This window comes from Tachyglossus aculeatus, chromosome 1 (assembly GCF_015852505.1).
Source record: "Tachyglossus aculeatus isolate mTacAcu1 chromosome 1, mTacAcu1.pri, whole genome shotgun sequence".
Lineage (NCBI taxonomy): Eukaryota > Metazoa > Chordata > Mammalia > Monotremata > Tachyglossidae > Tachyglossus > Tachyglossus aculeatus.
Genome location: NC_052066.1, coordinates 68,217,582 through 68,239,134, shown reverse-complemented (window position 1 = coordinate 68,239,134; position 21,553 = coordinate 68,217,582). Strand labels below are relative to the sequence as shown.

At 48.2% G+C, this 21,553-nt stretch overlaps 1 protein-coding gene across 2 annotated transcripts in view; it reads right to left on the bottom strand.

The window, feature by feature from the left end:
- ABCC5 (ATP binding cassette subfamily C member 5) overlaps positions 1–21,553 on the bottom strand; it is a 144,960-nt gene that overhangs the window by 70,286 nt on the left and 53,121 nt on the right. Inside the window, exons 6-16 of one of the 2 annotated variants that reach the window (XM_038744451.1) lie at positions 20,418–20,651; positions 20,110–20,283; positions 18,774–18,921; positions 17,711–17,859; positions 16,135–16,242; positions 15,047–15,097; positions 12,588–12,938; positions 5,896–5,967; positions 1,573–1,697; positions 1,391–1,463; positions 281–484 (exon numbers count right to left, since the gene is read on the bottom strand). In XM_038744451.1, coding sequence (XP_038600379.1) covers positions 281–484; positions 1,391–1,463; positions 1,573–1,697; positions 5,896–5,967; positions 12,588–12,938; positions 15,047–15,097; positions 16,135–16,242; positions 17,711–17,859; positions 18,774–18,921; positions 20,110–20,283; positions 20,418–20,651 — 1,689 coding nt within the window. The remainder of the gene's footprint in view (positions 1–280; positions 485–1,390; positions 1,464–1,572; positions 1,698–5,895; positions 5,968–12,587; positions 12,939–15,046; positions 15,098–16,134; positions 16,243–17,710; positions 17,860–18,773; positions 18,922–20,109; positions 20,284–20,417; positions 20,652–21,553) is intronic. The other variant, XM_038744460.1, reaches the window with a different exon arrangement.

Here is a 21,553-nt window from a genome sequence, read left to right as displayed (position 1 = left end):
ATAATAATAATTGGCATTTGTTAAGCGCTTACTATGTGCAAAGCACTGTTCTAAGCGCTGGGGAGGATACAGGGTGATCAGGTTGTCCCACGTGGGGCTCACAGACTTAATCCCCATTTTACAGATGAGGTAACTGAGGCCCAGAGAAGTTAAGTGACTTGCCCAAGATCACACAGCAGACATGTGGCAGAGTTGGGATTCGAACCCATGACCTCTGACTCCAAAGCCCGTGCTCTTTCCACTGAGCCACGCTGCTTCTCTTATTATTATCATCCCATACCTGCAGCTGATGAGTGACAAACAGGACGGTCTTGGATTTGAGGTGCTTCCTGATGGCACTGTTGAAGATGTGGTTGCCCACGTGGGCATCTAAGGCACTGAGGGGATCGTCCAGAATGTAGATACTCCTGTCGCTGTACAGAGCCCGGGCGAGGCTGATCCTCTGGCGCTGCCCGCCGCTAAGGTTGGCTCCCCGCTCACCGATCTACACAACCGGGGGGAGGGAAGAGACACTTGGCCTAAAGGCTCGCTCGACATCATTTCTCAGACAAGTCCGCGTTAAGGGGGTCGCGGTCCTGGGCTAGACGTTGAGGGGAGGGACCCGTGTCCACGTCGGTTTTCCCAACCTCTGACCGAGGCCATAGTAATAATAACAATGGCATTTATTAAGCGCTTACTATGTGCAAAGCACTGTTCTAAGCGCTGGGGAAGTTACAAGGTGATCAGGTTGTCCCACCTGGGGCTCACGGCCTTAATCCTCATTTTACAGATGACGTAACTGAGGCAGAGAGAAGTGATGTGACTTGCCCAAAGTCACACAGCTGGTCAGTGGCGGGGCCGGGATTAGAACCCACGACCTCTGACTCCCAAGCCTGTGCTCTTTCCACTATCATCACCATCAATCGTATTTATTGAGCGCTTACTATGTGCAGAGCACTGTACTAAGCGCTTTCCACTATGCCATGCTGCGCTTACTGCGCTTAGTGCAGTGCCTGGTACCTAGTAAGTACTTAACACTAGTACAGTGCTCTGCACATAGTAAGCGCTCAATAAATACGATTGATTGATTGATTAACAAATACAATTATTATTACTATCATCACAAAAAGGCGGTCCCTTGTTGTGTTGCTCTGGTGAGCATCTGCAGCGCCTGGCGCTGTTTTCTCTTTCATCTCCTTGCCCCGTGTTCCTTATGAAGCTTTTGCTCAAAACACGTTACTCCTTTCTTTGATAGCAGCGGGGCTCCCTGCCGCATGTGACTCCCAGTTTTCAGCCGGGCTACGGCATTTAAAGTGGCCCGACCAACGTGGACTCCGGCCCGGTTCGGCCCGTCCTTTTCCTCAACACCCTCGTGTCGTAACGAGCCCGCTAAGGGGGACGGGGGCTTTACCTCGGTCAGGTCGCTGTTGGGAAGAATCGCCAGGTCAGGTCGCAGGCAGCAGCCGTTTAGTACCATGTTGTATCTGGAGGAGAGAAAGGAGACCGGTCGTCGTGGCCGGGGACTGATGGGACCGGGCTGACCACGGTGCGGTGACTGAGGTCGCACGTGACTGAGATCGCACCCCCCGTTACCTTTCCTCGTCAAACTCCTTCCCGAATAGGATGTTGTCTCGCAGCGTGGCATTGAGGATCCAAGCTTGCTGGGCTACATAGGCAAATGTCCCATTGACGGCAATGCTGCCCTCCAGCAGTGTCATCTACAGGAACGGAGACACGAGCAGTGTCATGACACAAAACCGGACAGGGCCCGAAGCCTCACAACCACGATTCGAAGGTTTGATGTTGTCGGCCTAAACTTCTGGCGGATACCCCGCCGTACCTCCGGCCCAGACAGTGATACTGAGGCAAATCAGTTCATCAAAAATCAATGGTATTTCTTGAGCGCCTACGGTGTGCACAGCCCTCTCCTAAGGTCTTGGGACAGAGTCAGTAGACGTGTCCCCTGCCCACCAGGAACTTACAGCCTAGAAGCACAAAGCATTAGACAGAGCTTTTCTAATGGTTTGTTAGCACTGGGGTAGATACGAGCTAGGTGGATACGGTCCATGTCCCAAATGGGGCTCGCAAGTCTCATCCCCATTTTACAGATGATGTAACTGAGGCACAGGGAAGTTAAGTGACTTGTCCAAGGTCACCCATCAGGTCACATTCACTTGCTTACAGGACAAGCCTGGTGATAGCTCATGTCTGAAACGGGCAAGCATTTCTACCAATAGCCGCCATCTCCCATCTTATACCCTTCCTTCTTAACTAATTCTAAGTGCGCTCACGCCTCCGGTCAACAAAAGCACCAACAGCGAGTGACCCCAGAGTAGCAGACAGTTGCAACAGAAAGGCCGGGTTGTGATATACTGAGGGAAGCCCAGAGGACTCTAGCTCAAAATTTATTCGGGAAATTATCCAGAAGAACTACTGCTGAGGAAAGGAAAAAGGGCGCGACTGATAGCCTAAGTTTACTCTTTGTCAGTCATCCATAACGGTTGGTGGACAGCAATGAACTAAGTTCTTGGCAGGTATTCTAGAAATAAAAGATTTGGTCTCCCTCTTCGAGGAGCTTACGATCCAATGGGAGAGATGGGTAGCTACAAGCGATAACACTGACCAAAATATTCACACACACTCGCATGTGTGTTTGCTGAGGAGGTGAGTTGATATGTAATTGCTAAGGATGTCGAAACACTCCTAAGTGCTGAGGACGAGTAATAATAATAATAATAACGGCATTTATTAAGCGCTTACTATGTGCAAAGCACTGTTCTAAGCACTGGGGAGGTTACAAGGTGATCAGGTTGTCCCACGGGGGGGCTCACAGTCTTAATCCCCATTTGACAGATGAGGGAACTGAGGCACAGGGAAGTTAAGTGACTTGCCCAAAGTCACACAGCTGGCAATTGGCGGAGCCTGCATTTGAACCCACGACCTCTGACTCCAAAGCCCGTGCTCTTTCCACTGAGCCACGCTGCTTCTCTACCAACAGACACAAACTACCGAGGGTGACTGCTAGAAGACACCACCCCATTTTCAAAACTCTACCGCATCCCATCTCCTCCCAACACCTTCCCAGACTAACCTCTCATCCTTCCACCTTATTTTTCCCTCCCTGTGGCCTTACCCATCCGAGTCCCACCCCTTAAGCACTCACTCTACCCACACAAGCACTTATGCATACATCAGTGACATTTATTCCCTTCAAAGCCCTACTGAGAGCTCACTTCCTCCAGGAGGCCTTCCCACACTGAGCCCCCTCCTTCCTCTTCCCCTCCTCCCCCTCGCCTTACCTCCTTCCCCTCCCCACAACACCTGTATATATGTTTGTACATATTTATTACTCTATTTTACTTGTACATACTTTATTTTGTTAATATGTTTTGTTTTGTTGTCTGTCCCCCTTCTAGACTGTGAGCCCGCTGTTGGGTAGGGACCGCCGCTATACGTTGCCAACTTGTACTTCCCAAGTTCTTAGTACAGGGCTCTGCACACAGAAAGTCACTTAGCTTCTCTGGGCCTCCGTTACCTCATCTGTAAAATGGGGATTGAGACTGTGAGCCCCACAGCCCCATGTCCAACCCAATTTGCTTGCACCCACCCCAGCACTTCCCCCCTCAGGGTCGCACCTGGAGGGTTTCCAGTCCTCTACCAGTCTCGGCTGTGGGAGGGAGAGTCAAGCAGAGGCCTGTCCATTCCATTTCTAGCCTGGCCAGTGGCTAGCGAGTGGCAGGCAATCGGCTACAAGTCAAAACTCACCCACGCTGGGCAGCAGAGGCACGGGAGAGGGGCGAGGGCGGAGACTCGAGGTTTCCGCGCGGAAGGCGGCAATGATAAACCACTTCCATATTTTTACCAAGAAAACTCTACGGATACACTACCAGGACGATTGCAGATGGAGAGCGGGGCGTTCTGGGAGAGATGCGTCCGTGATGTTGCTATGGGTCGGTAACGATTCGACGGCATAAGACAAGACCCCAGCGCTACAGTGCCCGACACACAGTAAATGTTTAAGAAGTACCCCAATTATTTATCATTATTAAGAAAGGTGATACAGATGATGGTTAATGGAAACACTTGAGGGACAAGGAAAATCTCTTACAACCGAGGGCCACTTAGTAACTTTGGGAACCCCTTAAAAGTTACTAACAAGAGTATCTGTGGGCAAAGGAAGAACTAAGGGCACCGGTTCCAACAGAAAGTTTGTCTGAAATGCCCATCCAACTTTTCCAAGGTCCTGCCACAACACTTACTAACGATAATAACTGTGGCATTTGCTAAGCGCTTACTAATGTGCCCGGCACTGTACTATGAACTGGGATGGAAGCAGCGTGGCTCAGTGGAAAGAGCCCGGGCTTTGGAGTCAGAGGTCATGGGTTCAAATCCCAGCTCCGCCACTTGTCAGCTGTGTGACTCTGGGCAAGTCACTTCACTTCTCTGGGCCTCAGTTACCTCACCTGTCAAATGGGGGTGAAGACTGTGAGCCCCCTGTGGGACAACCTGATCACCTTGTATCCTCCCCAGCGCTTAGAACAGTGCTTTGCACATAGTAAGTGCTTAATAAATGCCATCAATTATTATTATTATATAGGGAAACTGGGTTGGACTCAGTCCCTGTCCCATGTGGGGCTCACAGTCTTCATCCCCATTTTCCAGGTGAGGCAACTGAGGCCCCGAGAAGTGAACTGACTTGCCCAAGGTCACACAGCAGGCCAGTGGCGGAGCTGGGATTGCAATCCATGACCTACACTTCCAAAAAGCTGTAGCTCGCAGCAGAGGAGACGGGGCTGGAATTTGCTAGTTCTCTAGTTGCAGAATGAATAGGACTCCATCATCATCATCATCATCAATCGTATTTATTGAGCGCTTACTATGTGCAGAGCACTGTACTAAGCGCTTGGGAAGTACAAATTGGCAACATAACTGGCTGCCAGTTACTGACACTGGCTGTTGTCATGAAAGCTCTTCCTCATTTGCAGCAGGATTTCTCCACACAATATTCATCTACAAACTTGTTGCTAAGAGCATCAGGTGGCCTCTTGGAACTCTTTTTGTCTCCTTTCCCTGCTCTGTTACACTTTCTAGATGGAAAGAGTTGAAAGATACATTTGATGATATTCATCCTACAAACTGGCCACTCACATCTCCCCCTTTTAGACCGTGAGCCCACTGTTGGGTAGGGACTGTCTCTATATGTTGCCAATCTGTACTTCCCAAGCGCTTAGTACAGTGCTCTGCACACAGTAAGCGCTCAATAAATACGATTGATGATGATGATGATCTCCAGGAAACCTCTGCTTAGTGGAGGGGGAAGAGAGAGAGAGTTTGTGTGGGACCCCCACCCTAATTTATTCATTAACATCGGTCTCCCCTTCCTTGTGAGCAGGGAATGTGTCTACCGACTCAGTTGTATTGCACTCTTCCAAGTGCTCAGTACAGTGCTCTGCCCACAGTAAGTGCTCAATAAGTACCAGTGATTGATCAATCCTTCTGGGCCGCAAGAGCCAGACACTGGCTGCTGTCATGAAAGCTCTTCCTCATTTGCAGCTGGATTTCTCCACACAATATTCATCTACAAACTCCAACCAAATTCATCTTCATCTCCAACCACTTTACCTGGGCGCCCCCAAATCGTTGTCTTTTTTCCCGTTAGAATTCCCTGCTTTTTAGAAATTTCAAAGACAGGTACAATTTGGTGTTTATCGTCTATGCCTCTGACATTCCCAGTCATAGGGATTCTCTGCAGCAGGCTCGTCAGCAGATTTCAGATTTCTGACAGGGAGCAGACAGTGTTCCTTCCCAAACACCCCTTTCCGACTTCATCCTTCCAGAAATTCGGAGAGCTCGTTCTCCTGAGGGAAGCCAGGATGGAGAAGGGGTAGACCTCAAGGAAGCCAATAAAAATCTCACCTGGCCTAAGATGGCGGAAATGAGGGAGGTTTTTCCACTGCCCACGCTGCCACAGATTCCAATCAGTTTTCCCTAAAGTGCAGAGAGAGAGAGAAAGACAGTCAGAATTACGCGGATAGACGACTGACAAATTCATTTCTTAGAAGGTGGGTTTCTCGGAGGGCGGGTCCCATTACTCCAGCTCAGGGCCAGAATCGGCCACCCTAGTAAGCAACAGGCCCATCTTAATCACCAGCATTCCTGAAAACACACTCAGACTCAAGTCAACCATATCATCTTCATCAGACCTGTCCACTTTATGAGAGGAGAAACTGAAGCGCCAAAGGATCGCTCGAGTGGGCTTTCGCGAGGGATTTTTCCAAGTGGATATGGGATTGCAGAGAGCCGGAATCTCAAAATGGAGGGGAGGGTCTTCTTTCTTTAAGCCCTTTGAAGGCAGACTGGTTTCTCTAATCCAGACGCTGATATCACAAGGTCCCGCAAACAGTAGGTACTTTTTTGTGTGGTATTTGTTAAGTGTTTACTCTGTGTCAAACAAATGCTACTTTAAGCTCCTCTAATGCCAACCTACTCACTTTACCTCAGTCTCATCCACCTCATCTATCTCATCAACGACCTCTTAACCACATTCTGCATCTGGTTTGGAACCCACTTTCCCTTTCCTATCCGACAGACAACGACTCTCTCCACCTTCAAAGCCTTATTGAAGGCACCTCTCCTCCAAGAGGCCTTCCCCAACTAAGTAAGCACTCTTTCATCTTCTTCCACTCCCTTCTGTGTCACCCTGACTTGCTCCCTTTATTCATCACCCTCTCCCCCACTTATGTACATAACCGTCATTTATTTATTTATATGAATTTCTGTCTCCCCCTCTAGACTGTGGGCAGGGAATGGGTCTGTTATATTGTTGTTATATTACTGTGTTGTAATCTCTCAAGTGCTTAGTACAGTGCCCTGAACACAGTTAAGTACTCAATAAATACAACTGATTAATTAAGCGCTGGGGTAGGTACAAGTTAATCAGGTTGGACACAATTCCTGTCTCCTGGCCAATCAATCAATCAATCAGTCGTATTTATTGAGCGCTTACTGTGTGCAGAGCACTGTACTAAGCGCTTGGGAAGTACAAGTTGGCTACATAGAGAGACAGTCCCTACCCAACAGTGGGCTCACAGTCTAAAAGGGGGAGACAGAGAACAAAACCAAACATACTAACAAAATAAAATAAATAGAATAGATATGTACAAGTAAAATAGAGTAATAAATATGTACAAACATATATACAGGTGCTGTGGGGAAGGGAAGGAGGTAAGACGGGGGGGATGGACGGGGGACAAGGGGGAGAGGAAGGAAGGGGCTCAGTTTGGGAAGGCCTCCTGGAGGAGGTGAGCTCTCAGTAGGGCCTTGAAGGGAGGAAGAGAAGTAGAAGGGACAACGGGAGAACCAAGGCACAGAGAAGTGAAGTGACTTGCCCAAGGTCAAACAACAAGCAAGTGGCAGAGCCAGGATTAGAGCCCAGGTCCTCCGATTCCCAAGCCCATGCTCCTTCCACTAGGCCACGCTGCTTCTCATTTTACTTTAGCTTCTTTAACTACTAAATACTCTTCTGTAAATGACCATTTGTGCTTGTGCCCCACATTTTTTATTCAAGACATCATCAAGGATCTAGTGGAAGGTGCTTATATAATAGTAATAATATTCATTCATTCAATTGTATTTATTGAGCGCTTACTGTGTGCAGAGCACTGGACTAAGTGCTTGGGAAGTACAAGTTGGCAACATATAGAGACGGTCCCAACCCCACAACGGGCTCACAGTCTAGAAGTGGGGGGGACAGACAACAAAACAAAACATGGGGACAGGTGGCAAAATCATCAGAACAAATAGAATTTAATCAATCAATCGTGTTTATTGAGTGCTTACTGTGTGCAGAGCACTGTACTAAGCGCTTGGGAAGTACAAGTTGGCAACATATAGAGACAGTCCCTACCCAACAGTGGGAATTTAAGCTAATTAATTATAGAATTAAATACTACTAATAGTATTTGTGAAGTGCTTACTAGCTACCAAGCACTGTTCTCAGCGCTGGGGTAGATACAAAGTAATCATCAGCCTCATTTTCAAATGGCAAAGTAAGGTTAAGAGTTCCGCTGGAATACCCAAGGTCTTCCAAGGAGGGGCCAGCTGGTCTGTGTGTTGTACTTTTCAAGCGGCTCCTTATCATCATCATCATCAATCGTATTTATTGAGCGCTTACTGTGTGCAGAGCACTGTACTAAGTGCTTGGGAAGTACAAGTTGGCAACATATAGAGACAGTCCCTATCCAACAGTGGGCTCACAGTCTAAAAGGGGGAGACAGAGAACAAAGCCAAACATACTAACAAAATAGAATAAATAGAATAGATATGTACAAGTAAAATAAATAAATAGAGTAATAAATATGTACATACATATGTACAGGTGCTGTGGGGAAGGGAAGGAGGTAAGATAGGGGTATGGAGAGGGGGACGAGGGGGAGAGGAAGGAAGGGGCTGAGTGTGGGAAGGCCTCCTGGAGGAGGTGAGCTCTCTGTAGGGCTTTGAAGGGAGGAAGAGAGCTAGCTTGGCGGATGGGCAGAGGGAGGCCATTCCAGGCCCGGGGGATGACGTGGGCCGGGGGTCGATGGCAGGACAGGTGAGAACGAGGTACGGTGAGGAGAGCGAGGTACAGTGCTCCTTATAGCAGGGCTTCATTCTATGAGGCTCTGAGGTGGGGAGTGAAGAGAGAAAACTACTCATTTCTCCAAATACAAACACCGTTTTGCTCTGTTTGTCGCCAGGACTCCCAGGGGCTCTCCTCTTTAGAACATAAGAAACCCAGAATTTAGAGAAGACTTCCTCCTTTCTAAAAAGCCTAGTCTATTCATTCATTCAGTCGTATTTCTTGAGCGCTTACTGTGTGCAGAGCACTATAGTAAGGGCTTGGGAAGTACAAGTCGGCAACATATAGTCTGTGTGATGTAGAATGTGATGTAGAATGTAGCACTTAGAACGGTGCTTTGCACATAGTAAGCGCTTAATAAATGCCATTATTATTATTATTATATAGAGAGACGGTCCCTACCCAACAACGGGCTCACAGTCTAGAAGGGGGAGACAGACAAAACATGTGCCAAAATCGTCAGAACAAATAAAATTCCTTGTGGGCAGGGATCATCTAGTCCGACTGTTATACTGCGCTCTCCTAAGAGCTTAGAAGAGTGCTCTGCACATAGCGGCTGCTTAATAAATACCATCGATAGATTGACAGCAGCTCAGGCTACTGAGTGCAAAATACACCACGCAACAGGCTGACACCAATTTCTCGATGTAAGCAGCGTGTCCTAGTAGAAAGAGCACGGCTTGGGATTCAGAGGATCTGGATTCTGATCCCAGCTCTGCTACCTGCCTGCGGGGTGACGTTGGGCACATCAATGAACTTCTCTGGGCCTCAGTTTCCACATCTGTAAAACGGAGATTAAATACCTGTTCTCCCTCTGACTTAGACTGTGAGCCCCTTGTGGGGTGAGGACTGTGTCCAACCCAATTAACCTGTAGCTACCTCAGAGCTTGGTATGGTGCTTGGCACATAGTAAGCGCTTAACAAATACCACTTTTGTTAATAATAATGATGGCATTTATTAAGCGCTTACTATGTGCAAAGCACTGTTCTAAGCGCTGGGTAGCAAGAAGCAACTCGAGGGAGTGCTATAAAAAGGCCTGGCGGTTAAGCGTTGGGGAGACTCCACACAGAGCAACAGGAAACAGGGTAGAAATTAAACAATAATGGCAGCATTTGCCACGCACCGTACTATGACAAGTACAGGAGAATCAGTGTGGCTCAGTGGAAAGAGCCCGGGCTTTGGAGTCAGAGGTCATGGGTTCAAATCCCGACTCTGCCAATTGTCAGCTGTGTGATTTTGGGCAAGTCACTTCTCTATGCTTCAGTTCCCTCATCTGTAAAATGGGGATTAAGACTGTGAGCCCCCCGTGGGACAACCTCATCACCTTGTAACTTCCCCAGCACTTAGAACAGTGCTTTGCACATAGTAAGCGCTTAATAAATGTCATTATTATTATTATGAGCTGGGGTAGATACAGGATAATCAGGTCAGAACCAGTCCCTGCTCCACACCTAAGACCCACGCAGCTTCAGGACACATCCTGATCCCCGCCCACTTTTCCAAAGTTCTCCGACGGGCGAGAGGCAAAGCGGTCTTTCCCAGCCAGACCTAACCCTGCAAGAGAAAATCACAGTCACGGCCTCTTGAAACTTGGGATCTATAGAGTCATTCAATCGTATTTGCTGAGCGCGTACTGTGTGCAGAGCACTATACTAAGTGCTTGGGAAAGTACAATACAATGGTGACAATCCCTGCCCACAACGAGCTTCCAGTCTACAGGAAAAGAGCACAGCTGAAGAGGAGAGAGTAGTTCACTCCGGAATCATGTATGTCCTTCACACTGTCTCCCCTTGAAGCCTGGCTTCTCTCAGAAAAATGAAGCATTCATTCGGTCGTATTTACTGAGCGCTTACTGTGTGCCGAACACCGTACTAAGTGCTTGGGAGAGTACAATACAATTCTTTTACATCGCCTCTCACAAGGCGGGGCTCTTCCAGAGAAGCAGCGTTGCTCAGTGGAAAGAGCCCGGGCTTTGGAGTCAGAGGTCATGGGTTCTAATCCCGGCTCCGCCAGTTGTCAGCTGTGTGACTTTGGGCAAGTCACTTCACTTCTCTGGGCCTCAGTTCCCTCATCTGTAAAATGGGGATGAAGACTGTGAGCCCCACGTGGGACAACTTGATCACCTTGTATCCCCCCAGCGCTTAGAACAGTGCTTTGCACATAGTAAGCACTTAACAAATACCATTATTATTATTATTATTATTGAAGTCTTTGGAACTACCACTGATTGACTGAGAAGCAGTGTGGTCTAGTGGAAAGAGCCCGGGCCTGAGAGTTAGAGGAGCTGGATTCTAATCCCGGCTCCGACACTTGTCTGCTGTGTGACCCTGGGCAAGTCACTTCGCTTGGGTAACAGCATGGCCTAATGGCCTTGGGTAAGTCACTTGACTTCTCTATGCCTCAGTTACCTCATCCATCCCCCACATCTTACCTCCTTCCCTTCCCCACAGCACCTGTATATATGTATATATGTTTGTACATATTTATTACTCTATTTATTTATTTTACTTGTACCTATCTATTCTATTTATTTTATTTTGTTAGTATGTTTGGTTTTGTTCTCTGTCTCCCCCTTCTAGACTGTGAGCCCACTGTTGGGTAGGGACTGTCTCTATATGTTGCCAGCTTGTACTTCCCAAGCGCTTAGTACAGTGCTCTGCACACAGTAAGCGCTCAATAAATACGATTGATTGATTGATAATATGGGGATTGAGACTGGGAGCCCCATGTGGGAAAGGGACTGTGTACAACACGATGTACTTGTATCCGTGTTTTGTTTTGTTTTATTGTCTGTCTCCCCCTTCTAGACTGTGAGCCCGTTGCTGGGTAGGGACCGTCTCTATATGTTGCTGACTTGCACTTCAAGTGCTTAGTCCAGTGCTCTGCACACAGTAAGCGCTCAATACAACTGAATGAATGAATATCCACCCCAGTGCTTAGTACAGTGCCTTGTACACAGTAAGTGCTTAACAAATACCACAATTATTATCATCATCATTACCTGGCCCTCAGTTACCTCATCTGGAAAATGGGGATTAAGAGTGTGAGACCCATGTGGCACAGGAACTGTGTCCAATCTGATTATCTTGTATCTAGCTCTCTTCCTCCCTTCAAAGCCCTACTGAGAGCTCACCTCCTCCAGGAGGCCTTCCCAGACTGAGTCCCCCTCTTTTTCCTCTCCTTCTCCCCATCTCCTCCCCGCCCTACCTCCTTCCCCTCCCCACAGCACTTGTATATATTTGTACAGATTTATTACTCTATTTATTTGACTTGTACATATTTACTACTCTATTTACTTTATTAATGATGTGCATAGAGCTATAATTCTATTTATTCTGACGGTTTGGACACCTGTCATGTTTTGTCTTGTTGCCTGTCTCCCCCTTCTAGACTGTGAGCCCATTGTTGGGTAGGGACCGTCTCTATATGTTGCCAACTTGTACTTCCCAAGCGCTTAGTCCACTGCTCTGCACACAGTAAGCACTCAATAAATACGAATGAATGAACGGATGAATGAATCTACCCCAACGCCTGGTACAATGCCTGGCACAAGGTAGTGCTTAACAAATACCATTTAAAAAAAACCCAAAAACATTTGAGTGAGATTTGGGGGACAGCAGAGACCCTGATTCCAGTTTGAAAAGGGGAAAAAAAAAGTCGGAAGCATGGCTCAGTGGAAAGAGCACGGGCTTTGGAGTCACAGGTCATGGGTTCAAATCCTGGCTCTGCCAGTTGTCAGCTGTGTGACTTTGGGCAAGTCACTTCACTGGGCCTCAGTTGCCTCATCTGTAAAATGGGGGTGAAGACTGTGAGCCACTCACGGGACAACTTGATCACCTCGTAATCCCCAGTGCTTAGAACAGTGCTCTGCACAGAGCGAGCGCTTAATAAATGCCATCATTATTATTTATTATCTACAATTCTACGACCGGCAGTTGGCTCAAGACGCGGAGGGGGGGACAAGGGGATAGGAAGGGGTTTAGCTGTTACCTCCTCAATCTCCAGGTCAATGCCGTAGAGTGTCCTCTGCAAGCGAAGGTTGGCAAGGTGGAGCTGTCTGCTCTCCTCCTCGGGGCTGGGCCGCTCGTCACTGTCCACAAGAAGGTGTCCCTTCTGCTCGGCCAGGACGGCCTGCTGTCCCTCGCGCTGCAGCTTGGCTTTCTCCCTCTTGCCCTTGGTGGCCTTCCTGTCTCTTTTCATTCTGGGGGTCAGCTTGGGCGAGTTCTGGATGCTGGAGTGGGAGAAGTCCCACGCCAAGGTGGCATTTTTCACCTCTATCGTGATGTGAGGCCTGGCTGGTTTGTTCTTTATCATGTGAACCTCTTCCATTAGAAACAAACTCTGATAGGAGTTGCGAGAGAGGTGCAAAGGTGAGACACTGGATCAAGACCGGGGGGGAGACAAGCCTATGGCGCGCACTCACGTAGCAAAACGCATCGGGCTATACAGCGGGAGAAAGCCGAAGAGCAAAAGGCGGTTTATTAGTGTGAACTAAATCCAGGCCGGCTGAAGGGCCCGGGGTCGCGACGGGAGAGCGAGGCTCCGAGAGAAAGTGACGTTCGCCCACCAGAACAGCACTTTAATAATAATAATGTTGGCATTTGTTAAGCACTTACTACGTGCAAAGCACTGTTCTAAGCGCTGGGGAGGTTACGAGGTGATCAAGTTGTCCCACGGGGCGCTCACAGTCTTAATCCCCCCATTTTACAGATGAGGTAACAGGCACAGAGAATTGAAGTGACTTGCCCAAAGTCACCCAGCTGACAATCGGTGGAGCCGGGATTTGAACCCATGACCTCTGACTCCAAAGCCCGCGCTCTTTCCACTGAGCCACTTTAGACCCCACTACCCCAAAAGGCGCACATCCTCTACCGCAAATGTTCGACGAGCTGACCTGGAGCCCACCTGCTTTACCTTTTTATGTACACGTGGAGCAGGGGCAGATGGGATCCTTAGAGAAGCAACGCGGCTTAGTGGAAAGATCTGTAAAATTTTACAGATTTTTATCTGTAAAATGGGGGTGAAGACTGTGAGCCCCACGTGGGACAACCTCATTACCTTGTATCTACTCCAGCGCTTAGAACAGTGCTTTGCACATAGTAAATGCTTAACAAATACCAACATTATTATTAAAGAGCCACGGGCTTGGGAGTCAGAGGTCATGGGTTCGAATCCCGGCTCTGCCGCTTGTCAGCTGTGTGACCTTGGGCAAGTCACTTCACTTCTCTGTGCCCCAGTTACCTCACCTGTGAAATGGGGATTAAGACTGTGACCCCCACATGGGGCAACCTGATTACCTTGTATCTACCCCAGCGCTTAGAACAGTGCTTGGCACATAGTAAGCGCTTAACAAATACCAACATTATTATTATTATCCTAGGGGATTAGAGATATGGGAGGCTTATAAGGAAGTGCTGAGTCGGGTACAGAACAATGCCCCACTGTTTTCCCTGGAACACATTTTCTATTACTGAACATAACTCCAGGCTCTAACTTTTGCCTGAAGAGGGGAAAAAACAAAACAAAAAACCACGAAGAACAGCACTAGGGAATAAACTGGAGCCTGGGAGACATTCAATTTTTGTTCCTAATTTCAGGAAAGGGTTCCTAAGATTAACCTCTGAAGTCCATTACACCCCACTGTCCATCACATTAGGTAACACACCTTAAAATTAGTTCCTTCAGGGGAGACCGCTGCTACCGCGTGAAAAGAAAGCCATTTCCACTTGAGGAGCCCAAACTAGGAGCTAAAGAGCACCCCTCTTCTCCCAGCAAGTTTTAACATTCAGACTTAGCCATGACGTTCTAGCTTTCGGCACTGTTTTCCAGGCTTGGGAATGATGGGAGTGGGGGTAGGGGGAGTGGACAACAAACAGAAAACTCACCCCCAACTTTTCCATAGGTTCCATCTAAGAATTTGCTGGCACTTTACTACTCCACGGCACGGGGCTTCCCCATGACCAGCCTGCCAGAAGCGTTCCACAGGTTATCCTATACTCAATGATCAATCGGGAAGGATTGTCATTGTGAATTACCGTTTCCAGTCTTAGAAAGCACACCTGATTCAGGGACTCTCTGCTAACGCTAATTCAGGAAACTTCCGGAAACGTAAGAATTTTAAGTTTCCGAGACGGACGGACTTCCACGAAATTTCCACCCTCAGGAAAAAATTCTTCCACCCCCTTACACTCCTCAAACTCTTATGCCTCTTCTCCAGGTGTCATTTCTTGGGAAACACAGCAGTGAGCACCCCGGGAAAACACCACCTCTCCTGTGATGGCTGCTTCTTCTGGAAAGAGAAGTGCCCGTCCGCCCCTCCGCCCCTCCCCGCCATCCCCTCCCTCCAAAGCCTCCTGTCAACAGATAGGACACTATAAAGACAATTCTTTACTTCAGGTACTAGCTGAGAAAGTGGAGAGGTTAAGAACGGGCCAGAAAAGGGCTCAAACCTTATTTAAGCCAGAAAGGAAGGTCTTCTTGCCTTGTGTTGGACATAGGTTCTAAAAATAAACAGACAAAAATGCCTGCTGTTTCTCAACCCTTCTCTAGTGGCTGCCACATCCTAAATACCACCAAAAACTTCCACTAACTAGGTCACGGGCCACATCCTGAAAGGTAGGCATGTTTTACGGCGGAAGAAAACACCAGAGACGGTGGAAATCTAACACATTTTCTAGTTTGGCTGCTTGAACAATCTGACACTGAGCCCTAGTTTCCAGAGTAACCTGCTACTCTGGAGAGATCACGCCTTTTTATTTTTAATCTAGTCCTTGGAAGCATTCCTTCTGGCATTTTTCCAGCCATATTTCAACCTTGGTATGAGATAAACAAAGTCTATCCCAGCAGGCCCTCTCATGCTGTTATTCGCTTTCACACATCTCCCCCAACCCCAAGCTCTTGAGCTAGTTTAAATAGTGGGGAACCAGCATATTACAGTTCAACTAATCACTTGCAAAACAAAAAAAGAAACAAAAACCAGGACGTTCAACCAGAATCCTCAAAAGCCATTTGATTTTGTGATTATTCACATTCACCGCATTGCCTACTTCAAGTTGGAAGCCACGAGGCAAAGGACGGAGAGCAATAAAAAAAGATTTACACTACAAACCGCTCAAGGTTGTACGGAGAAATGCCAAGGAGAAGCAAACCCTGACGGGCATCCTGCTTCTGACAGTCCAGGGTTTAGTCACTTTCCTATCCCATTACAGGGTGTTTTTGCCCTTTCAGAAAAGATGAAATTCAAAGAGTGGGACCCTAAAAATTCCTGTTCTAAATAGCCCCTTCAGAACCAAGATTTCTGGAATTTACACAACACACGCTGCCCCTTCACCAAATCAACCACATTTTCCTTTGCTCTGGCAGTCGTTTTCTCCCCCATCCCATCTTCTTCCCGTGACACAATCAAAAGGTTCAACCTGAGGAAGAACAAACTGGGTCCATAAATGGACTTTTCAAACAGACAAGGAGGGCGGTGAGATAATGTCCAAGACATCTCCCCTTCAAGGAGGGAGGATAAAATCGGACAACGGACACGTACCTTAAATCTGTCGATAGCCACGGATGCCTCAGAGAGAGATTTCACTGAAAATGGTGTTACTTTCAGAGCAAATGTCATCGAATTGAAGATGGTGACAACTGTGAAAGCCTAGCCACAGGAAAAGAAAAACAACAACAACAAAAGAAAACCCAGCGTAATTGGAATTGAGAGCCCTGGCAAAAGTGACAAACTAGCCTGAGTGTTTGTCTCAGCTCCTTACTGGCTGGTAGACAATATCCACCTCCATGCAGCATGGCCTAATGGATAGAGCGCAGGCCTGGGAATCAGAAGGACCTGGGTTCTAATCCCAGATCTGCCACTTATCTGCTGTGTGACCTTGGGCAAGTCACTTCACTTCTCTGTGCCTCAGTTACCTTATCTATAAAACGGGGATTTTTTGCATTTTTTATGGTATTTGTTAAGCACTTACCGCGTGCCAGGCACTGTACTAAACGCTGGGGTAGATACAAGATAATCAGTTTGGACACAGGATTAAGACTGTGAGCCCCATGTGGGCAAAGAACTGTGCGCAACCTGATTACTTTGTATGTACCCAAGCACTTAGTACAGTGCCTGGCACATACCAACTTGTACTTCCCAAGCGCTTAGTACAGTGCTCTGCACACAGTAAGTGCTCAATAAATATGACAATGAATGAACGATTGAATGAATACCATTTGAAAAAAAAAATCACAAATAATTTTCCTTCTAGGTTTTTTATTGCTGTCATCATCATCCCCACAGGTATATACAAAGTGTCTCCTCTATTCGGAGCAATATTAACTCCTGGGAAAGTTATAAGAAAGGTTCAAAACTAAGCCTGGGGCCTCAGAGAGCACAAAAAAGCAAAATTTTACCCAATCAGTGGTGTTTATTGAGAACTCACTGTATGCAGTACTGTACTACGCATTTTGGAGCATATCAGTACAGTATTTCTTAGGTGCTTATTATGTGTCTAGCACTGTGCTGGAGTAGATACAAACTAATCAGGTTGGACACAATCCCTACCTTACTTGGTGCTCACAGTCCAAGCAGGAAGGAGAGCAGGCATTGAATCCCCATTTTACAGCTGAGGAAAACTGAGGCACAAAGAAGTTAAGTGACTTGCCCGTCACGCCGCAAGCAACTGGCAGAGCCAGGATTAGGACCCAGGTCCTCTGACTCTATAGAGGACTAGACTGTGAGCCCACTGTTGGGTAGGGACCGTCTCTATATGGTGTCAACTTTTACTTCCCAAGCGCTCAGTACAGTGCTCTGCACACAGTAAGCGCTCAATAAATACGATTGAATGAATGAATGAATGAATGATTCCCAGGCTCGTGCTTTTTCTGCTGAGCCATGCTGCTTCTCAATACGAGCTGGGAGACATCATTCCTTGCCTCTTGCCCTCAAGGAGCTGATAGTTTAGGAGAGACAGACATAAAATCATTTGCGGAAAGGAGAAACGGGAGAGTATAAACTCAACCTCCGCTTTCCAGGAGCAATGTGACTCTGGGCAAGATGAAACCAGTTCTCACTGTGCCAATGGCACCTCCAAATCCTCTCCAAATCCACTTGGAATGGCGTCCTCACTTACCTGGGCTGCGGTAAGATCATAGCCGAGGATCATGTGAACAGAGAACGTCACCACGCTCGCAATCACCACCACGATGGGGGCCACTCCAACCGTGATGCTCTGGAAGTAGCCGGCCCGCTCTAAGATTCGGCGTTCCTCCTCTCGGATTTCTAGAGGCAAAAATAAGCCAAAATCAACGTCAAGGGAATCAAATGGAACTCAGCCCCAGCCCCAGTGTCCTGGACCCGGAGATCATTTAACTGGCACCACACCGTATCAACGTCAGCCCACTGTGTGACCTTGGCGCAACAAATTTAACTTCTCCGGCCTGTATTTCCTCATCAGTAAAAAGAGGGATTAAACACTAGTTCTGGTTCCCCCTTGGGCTGTGAGCTCTACGAGGGACAGGGACATTGTCCAATCCGCTTATACTGAATCCACCCACCACTCAGTACAATCCTTGGCACATAATAAGTGTTTAAAGTGTCACAATCGTTCCTATTATTAAGATGAAGAAAGGTCAGGCTGGCATGCATAAAGCCCTTTACATAAAGGAAAGCCATCCAACTAGGAGGTCAAAACACGCAACTTCGACGATGGAGAGGATGCTTTGCAGAAATTTCCCGTTCCCTTCTCTCCGTCAATGCTGTGTTTAAGAACATAAGGAACTCCGGGTCTCCAGCAACAGATTTCTCTAGAGAAAAACACCTGGAATATCCCAAGGGCCGAATGCAGAAACACAAGAAGCACTGTGGCTCAGTGGAAAGAGCCCGGGCTTGGGAGTCAGAGGACATGGGTTCTAATCCCAGCGCTGCCACTTGTCAGCTGTGTGACTTTGGGCAGGTCACTTCACTTCTCTGGGCCTCAGTTAACCCATCTGTAAAATGGGGATTAGGACTGTGAGCCCCATGTGGGACAACCTGATTACCTTGTATCCCCCCCCAGTGCTTAGAACAGCGCTTGGCACATAGTAAGTGCTTAACAAATGCCACCATTATTATTATTATCCCCTTCTTTTGCCTCCCTATGCAAAGTCCTCACTGAGCCTTTCCAAAGCCCTCCTTTGCCACGCCTGCACACTCACTTTGGACGTTCTGTGAAAAGGCTTTGACCCAAGCATACATTTTAATGAATTTAATGTAATTGAGAACTTCATTCATCTTCTGGACCCGCTCATCTGTGGCAGCCACACATTTTCTCCTGAAATACGCGGTGAGTCGTGACACAAACATCTGAAAGTACAATTAAAAAAAAAAAAAGAGAGAGAGAGAGAGAGAAAGAGAGAGAAGTGATGCTGTGCCAGATGATGGATGTTTTAAACTTTAAGAGAAGCCCAGCTTTTGGAGCAAGACGAAGAACCAGTTAATGATTACAAGCCCTCTATGAGCTAGGGTGTCACTGGGGGGCTTTTCTTCCCCCCATCTCGCCCTGGTTCCCACAGAGCCCCTCAAAAAGTCCCCTCAGAGAAGCAGCATGGCCCAGTGGCTAGAGCCCGGGCCTGGGAATCAGAAGGACCCGGGTTCTAACCCCGGCTCCGCCACTTGTCTGCTGTGCGACCTTGGGTGAGTCACTTCACTTCTCCGGGCCTCGGTTCCCTCGTCTGTAAAATGGGGATTAAGACTATGAGCCCTATGTGGGACAGGGACTGCGTCCAACCTGATTACCTTGTATCTACCCCAGTACAGTACCTGACACAATGAGCGCTTAACAAATACCACAATCATCATCATCACTTGCCTGCTGTGTGACCACAGGCAAGTCACTTCCCTTCTCTGCGTCTCTGGCTACCTCATCTGTAGAATGGGGGTTAAAAACCGTGAACCCCGTGTGGGGCACGGCTGTGTCCAAACCTATCGTGTATTTACCTAAGGGCAGAGATTTCTTTTATTTTCCTTTTCCCGTATGAGAAGCAGCGCGGCTCAGTGGTGAGAGCATGGGCTTTGGAGTCAGGGGTCATGCGTTTGAATCCCGGCTGCGCCACGTGTCAGCTGTGTGACCTTGGGCAAGTCACTAAACTTCCCTGGGCCTCAGTTCCCTCATCTGTAAAATGGGGATGAAGACTGCGAGCCCCACGTGGCACAACCTGATCACCTTGTAACCCCCTCAGCGCTTAGAACAGCGCTTTTGCACATAGTAAGTGCTTAACAAATGCCATCATTATTATTACTACGTGCCTGGAACATAGTAAGTGCTTAACAAATACCATTAAAAAAAGGGACATTTTCTTCCCCCTAAAATCAAGAGTTCAGGCAGGTGTGTGAAAGACTCCCCACCGCCTTCTGCTACTCTCCTGGCTACCACCCTGACTCGGAGGAAACGCTTACACTTAGATGTCAGGCGGACTTGCCGCTGCCTCCCGAAACAGACCAACTGAGCTCCCGTGGGGTGGGCGGGGGGTGTCGGCGGGGCCACTGACTCACCATGGCTGGATAAAAGAGGATGAAGACGGCTGATCCCAGGAAGCCCGTGGGCCCCAGAATGATGACAGTGTAAACCATGCCCAGGATGGCAATGATGGGCCCTCCGGCCAACAGGCTGCCGACTGCCGCCGCCTCAAACATCCTCAGCCCGTCGTTGGAGCACACGTTGATGAGCTGGAACGCAAAAGAGCGGTGAGAGGGGTCTTCCGGGGAACGCGGGCCGCTTCTCCCGAGGGGATTGTCGGCCGGGGCGGGAGAGCAAGAGGAGCCCAAAGTACAGGCCCCCCGCGAGAGAACGCCTCACTCACTTCCCCCAGGGACTTCTCCTTTATGTTTTTCAGCTTGAGGATCTTCTTAAATGCCATGGTCAGGACGGCCCCTCGCAGGCGGACGCCAGTGCGATAGTTCAGTGCCCAGGTGAGGGTCAGCGACCAGGAGCGCACGATTTCTGTCAGGAGGAGGCCCAGGACTAAAAGTAAGCTGTACCGTAGGTTGGGCTCCCGCGCCTGGGTGTACTCCAGAAGGTGCTTCACCACGAAGGCCTACAGGGAGAAACGCACACCCATGTGAACACCCCCTTCGACCTCCAGGGACCACGCGACAGCTTTGTGTTAAGTTAGAAAAGAGTGGACGGCTCCGTCCCCACAGCGGCAAGTTTACAAGCAAAGAAACTCCAGCCCGGAGGGCGCAACGTCACGGCTCAGAGTCCTCCTGCCCTCGGAAAACGGGAATTAGCCAGAGGTTGGGGTGGGGTGGGGCCCCCCCCGCCCCCAGATTTGCAACCCTCAACGCCAGCTGAACCATCACACCTTCTAACTTAACAGAAACCTGTCCATGAGCTGAAATGAGTGCTAATAATATGGTCCCTTAAAAATGAACGCTCAACTACTCTGGCATTGTCACGCGTGGAGAGACAGACATCCCTTTAGGTGCAATCAAGACCGCTTTTCCACCGTTTCAAACGTGCTTATTTGATAAAAAGGAACAGGGTACCTACAGTTGTACTGGGGAAGAGTGAGGACATTTGCAAAACATTCCTGGAAATAAACACCCGCAGTTTAATAGTACAGTAGAAAAGCAAACAGGAGACGCATAAGCGAGAGTGCACAGACTGTTGGAAAAACTCAAAGAATCCCCCCGTCTAGCCCTCCCGGCCTCCCGCCCCGCTCCCAAAAACAAAAACACATTACCTCAGGTAGCATATCTCAAACACCACCTGCAGAGAGAAGGCGGCCAAGCCCCCAAGAACCACCGATTGCCACCTCCAGCTTTGAGGTCCTGCGACACTGGAGCGCACACTCACACAGGCACATTCAGCAGCGGTATTAAATACCAGGAACTGGGAAACAACGCACTTTTATTGAAAATAATAATTAAAAAAAAAAGAAATAAAAGTACCATCTTCAAAGAGCATCTCACAAACACTGTACAACAGGAGGAGCAT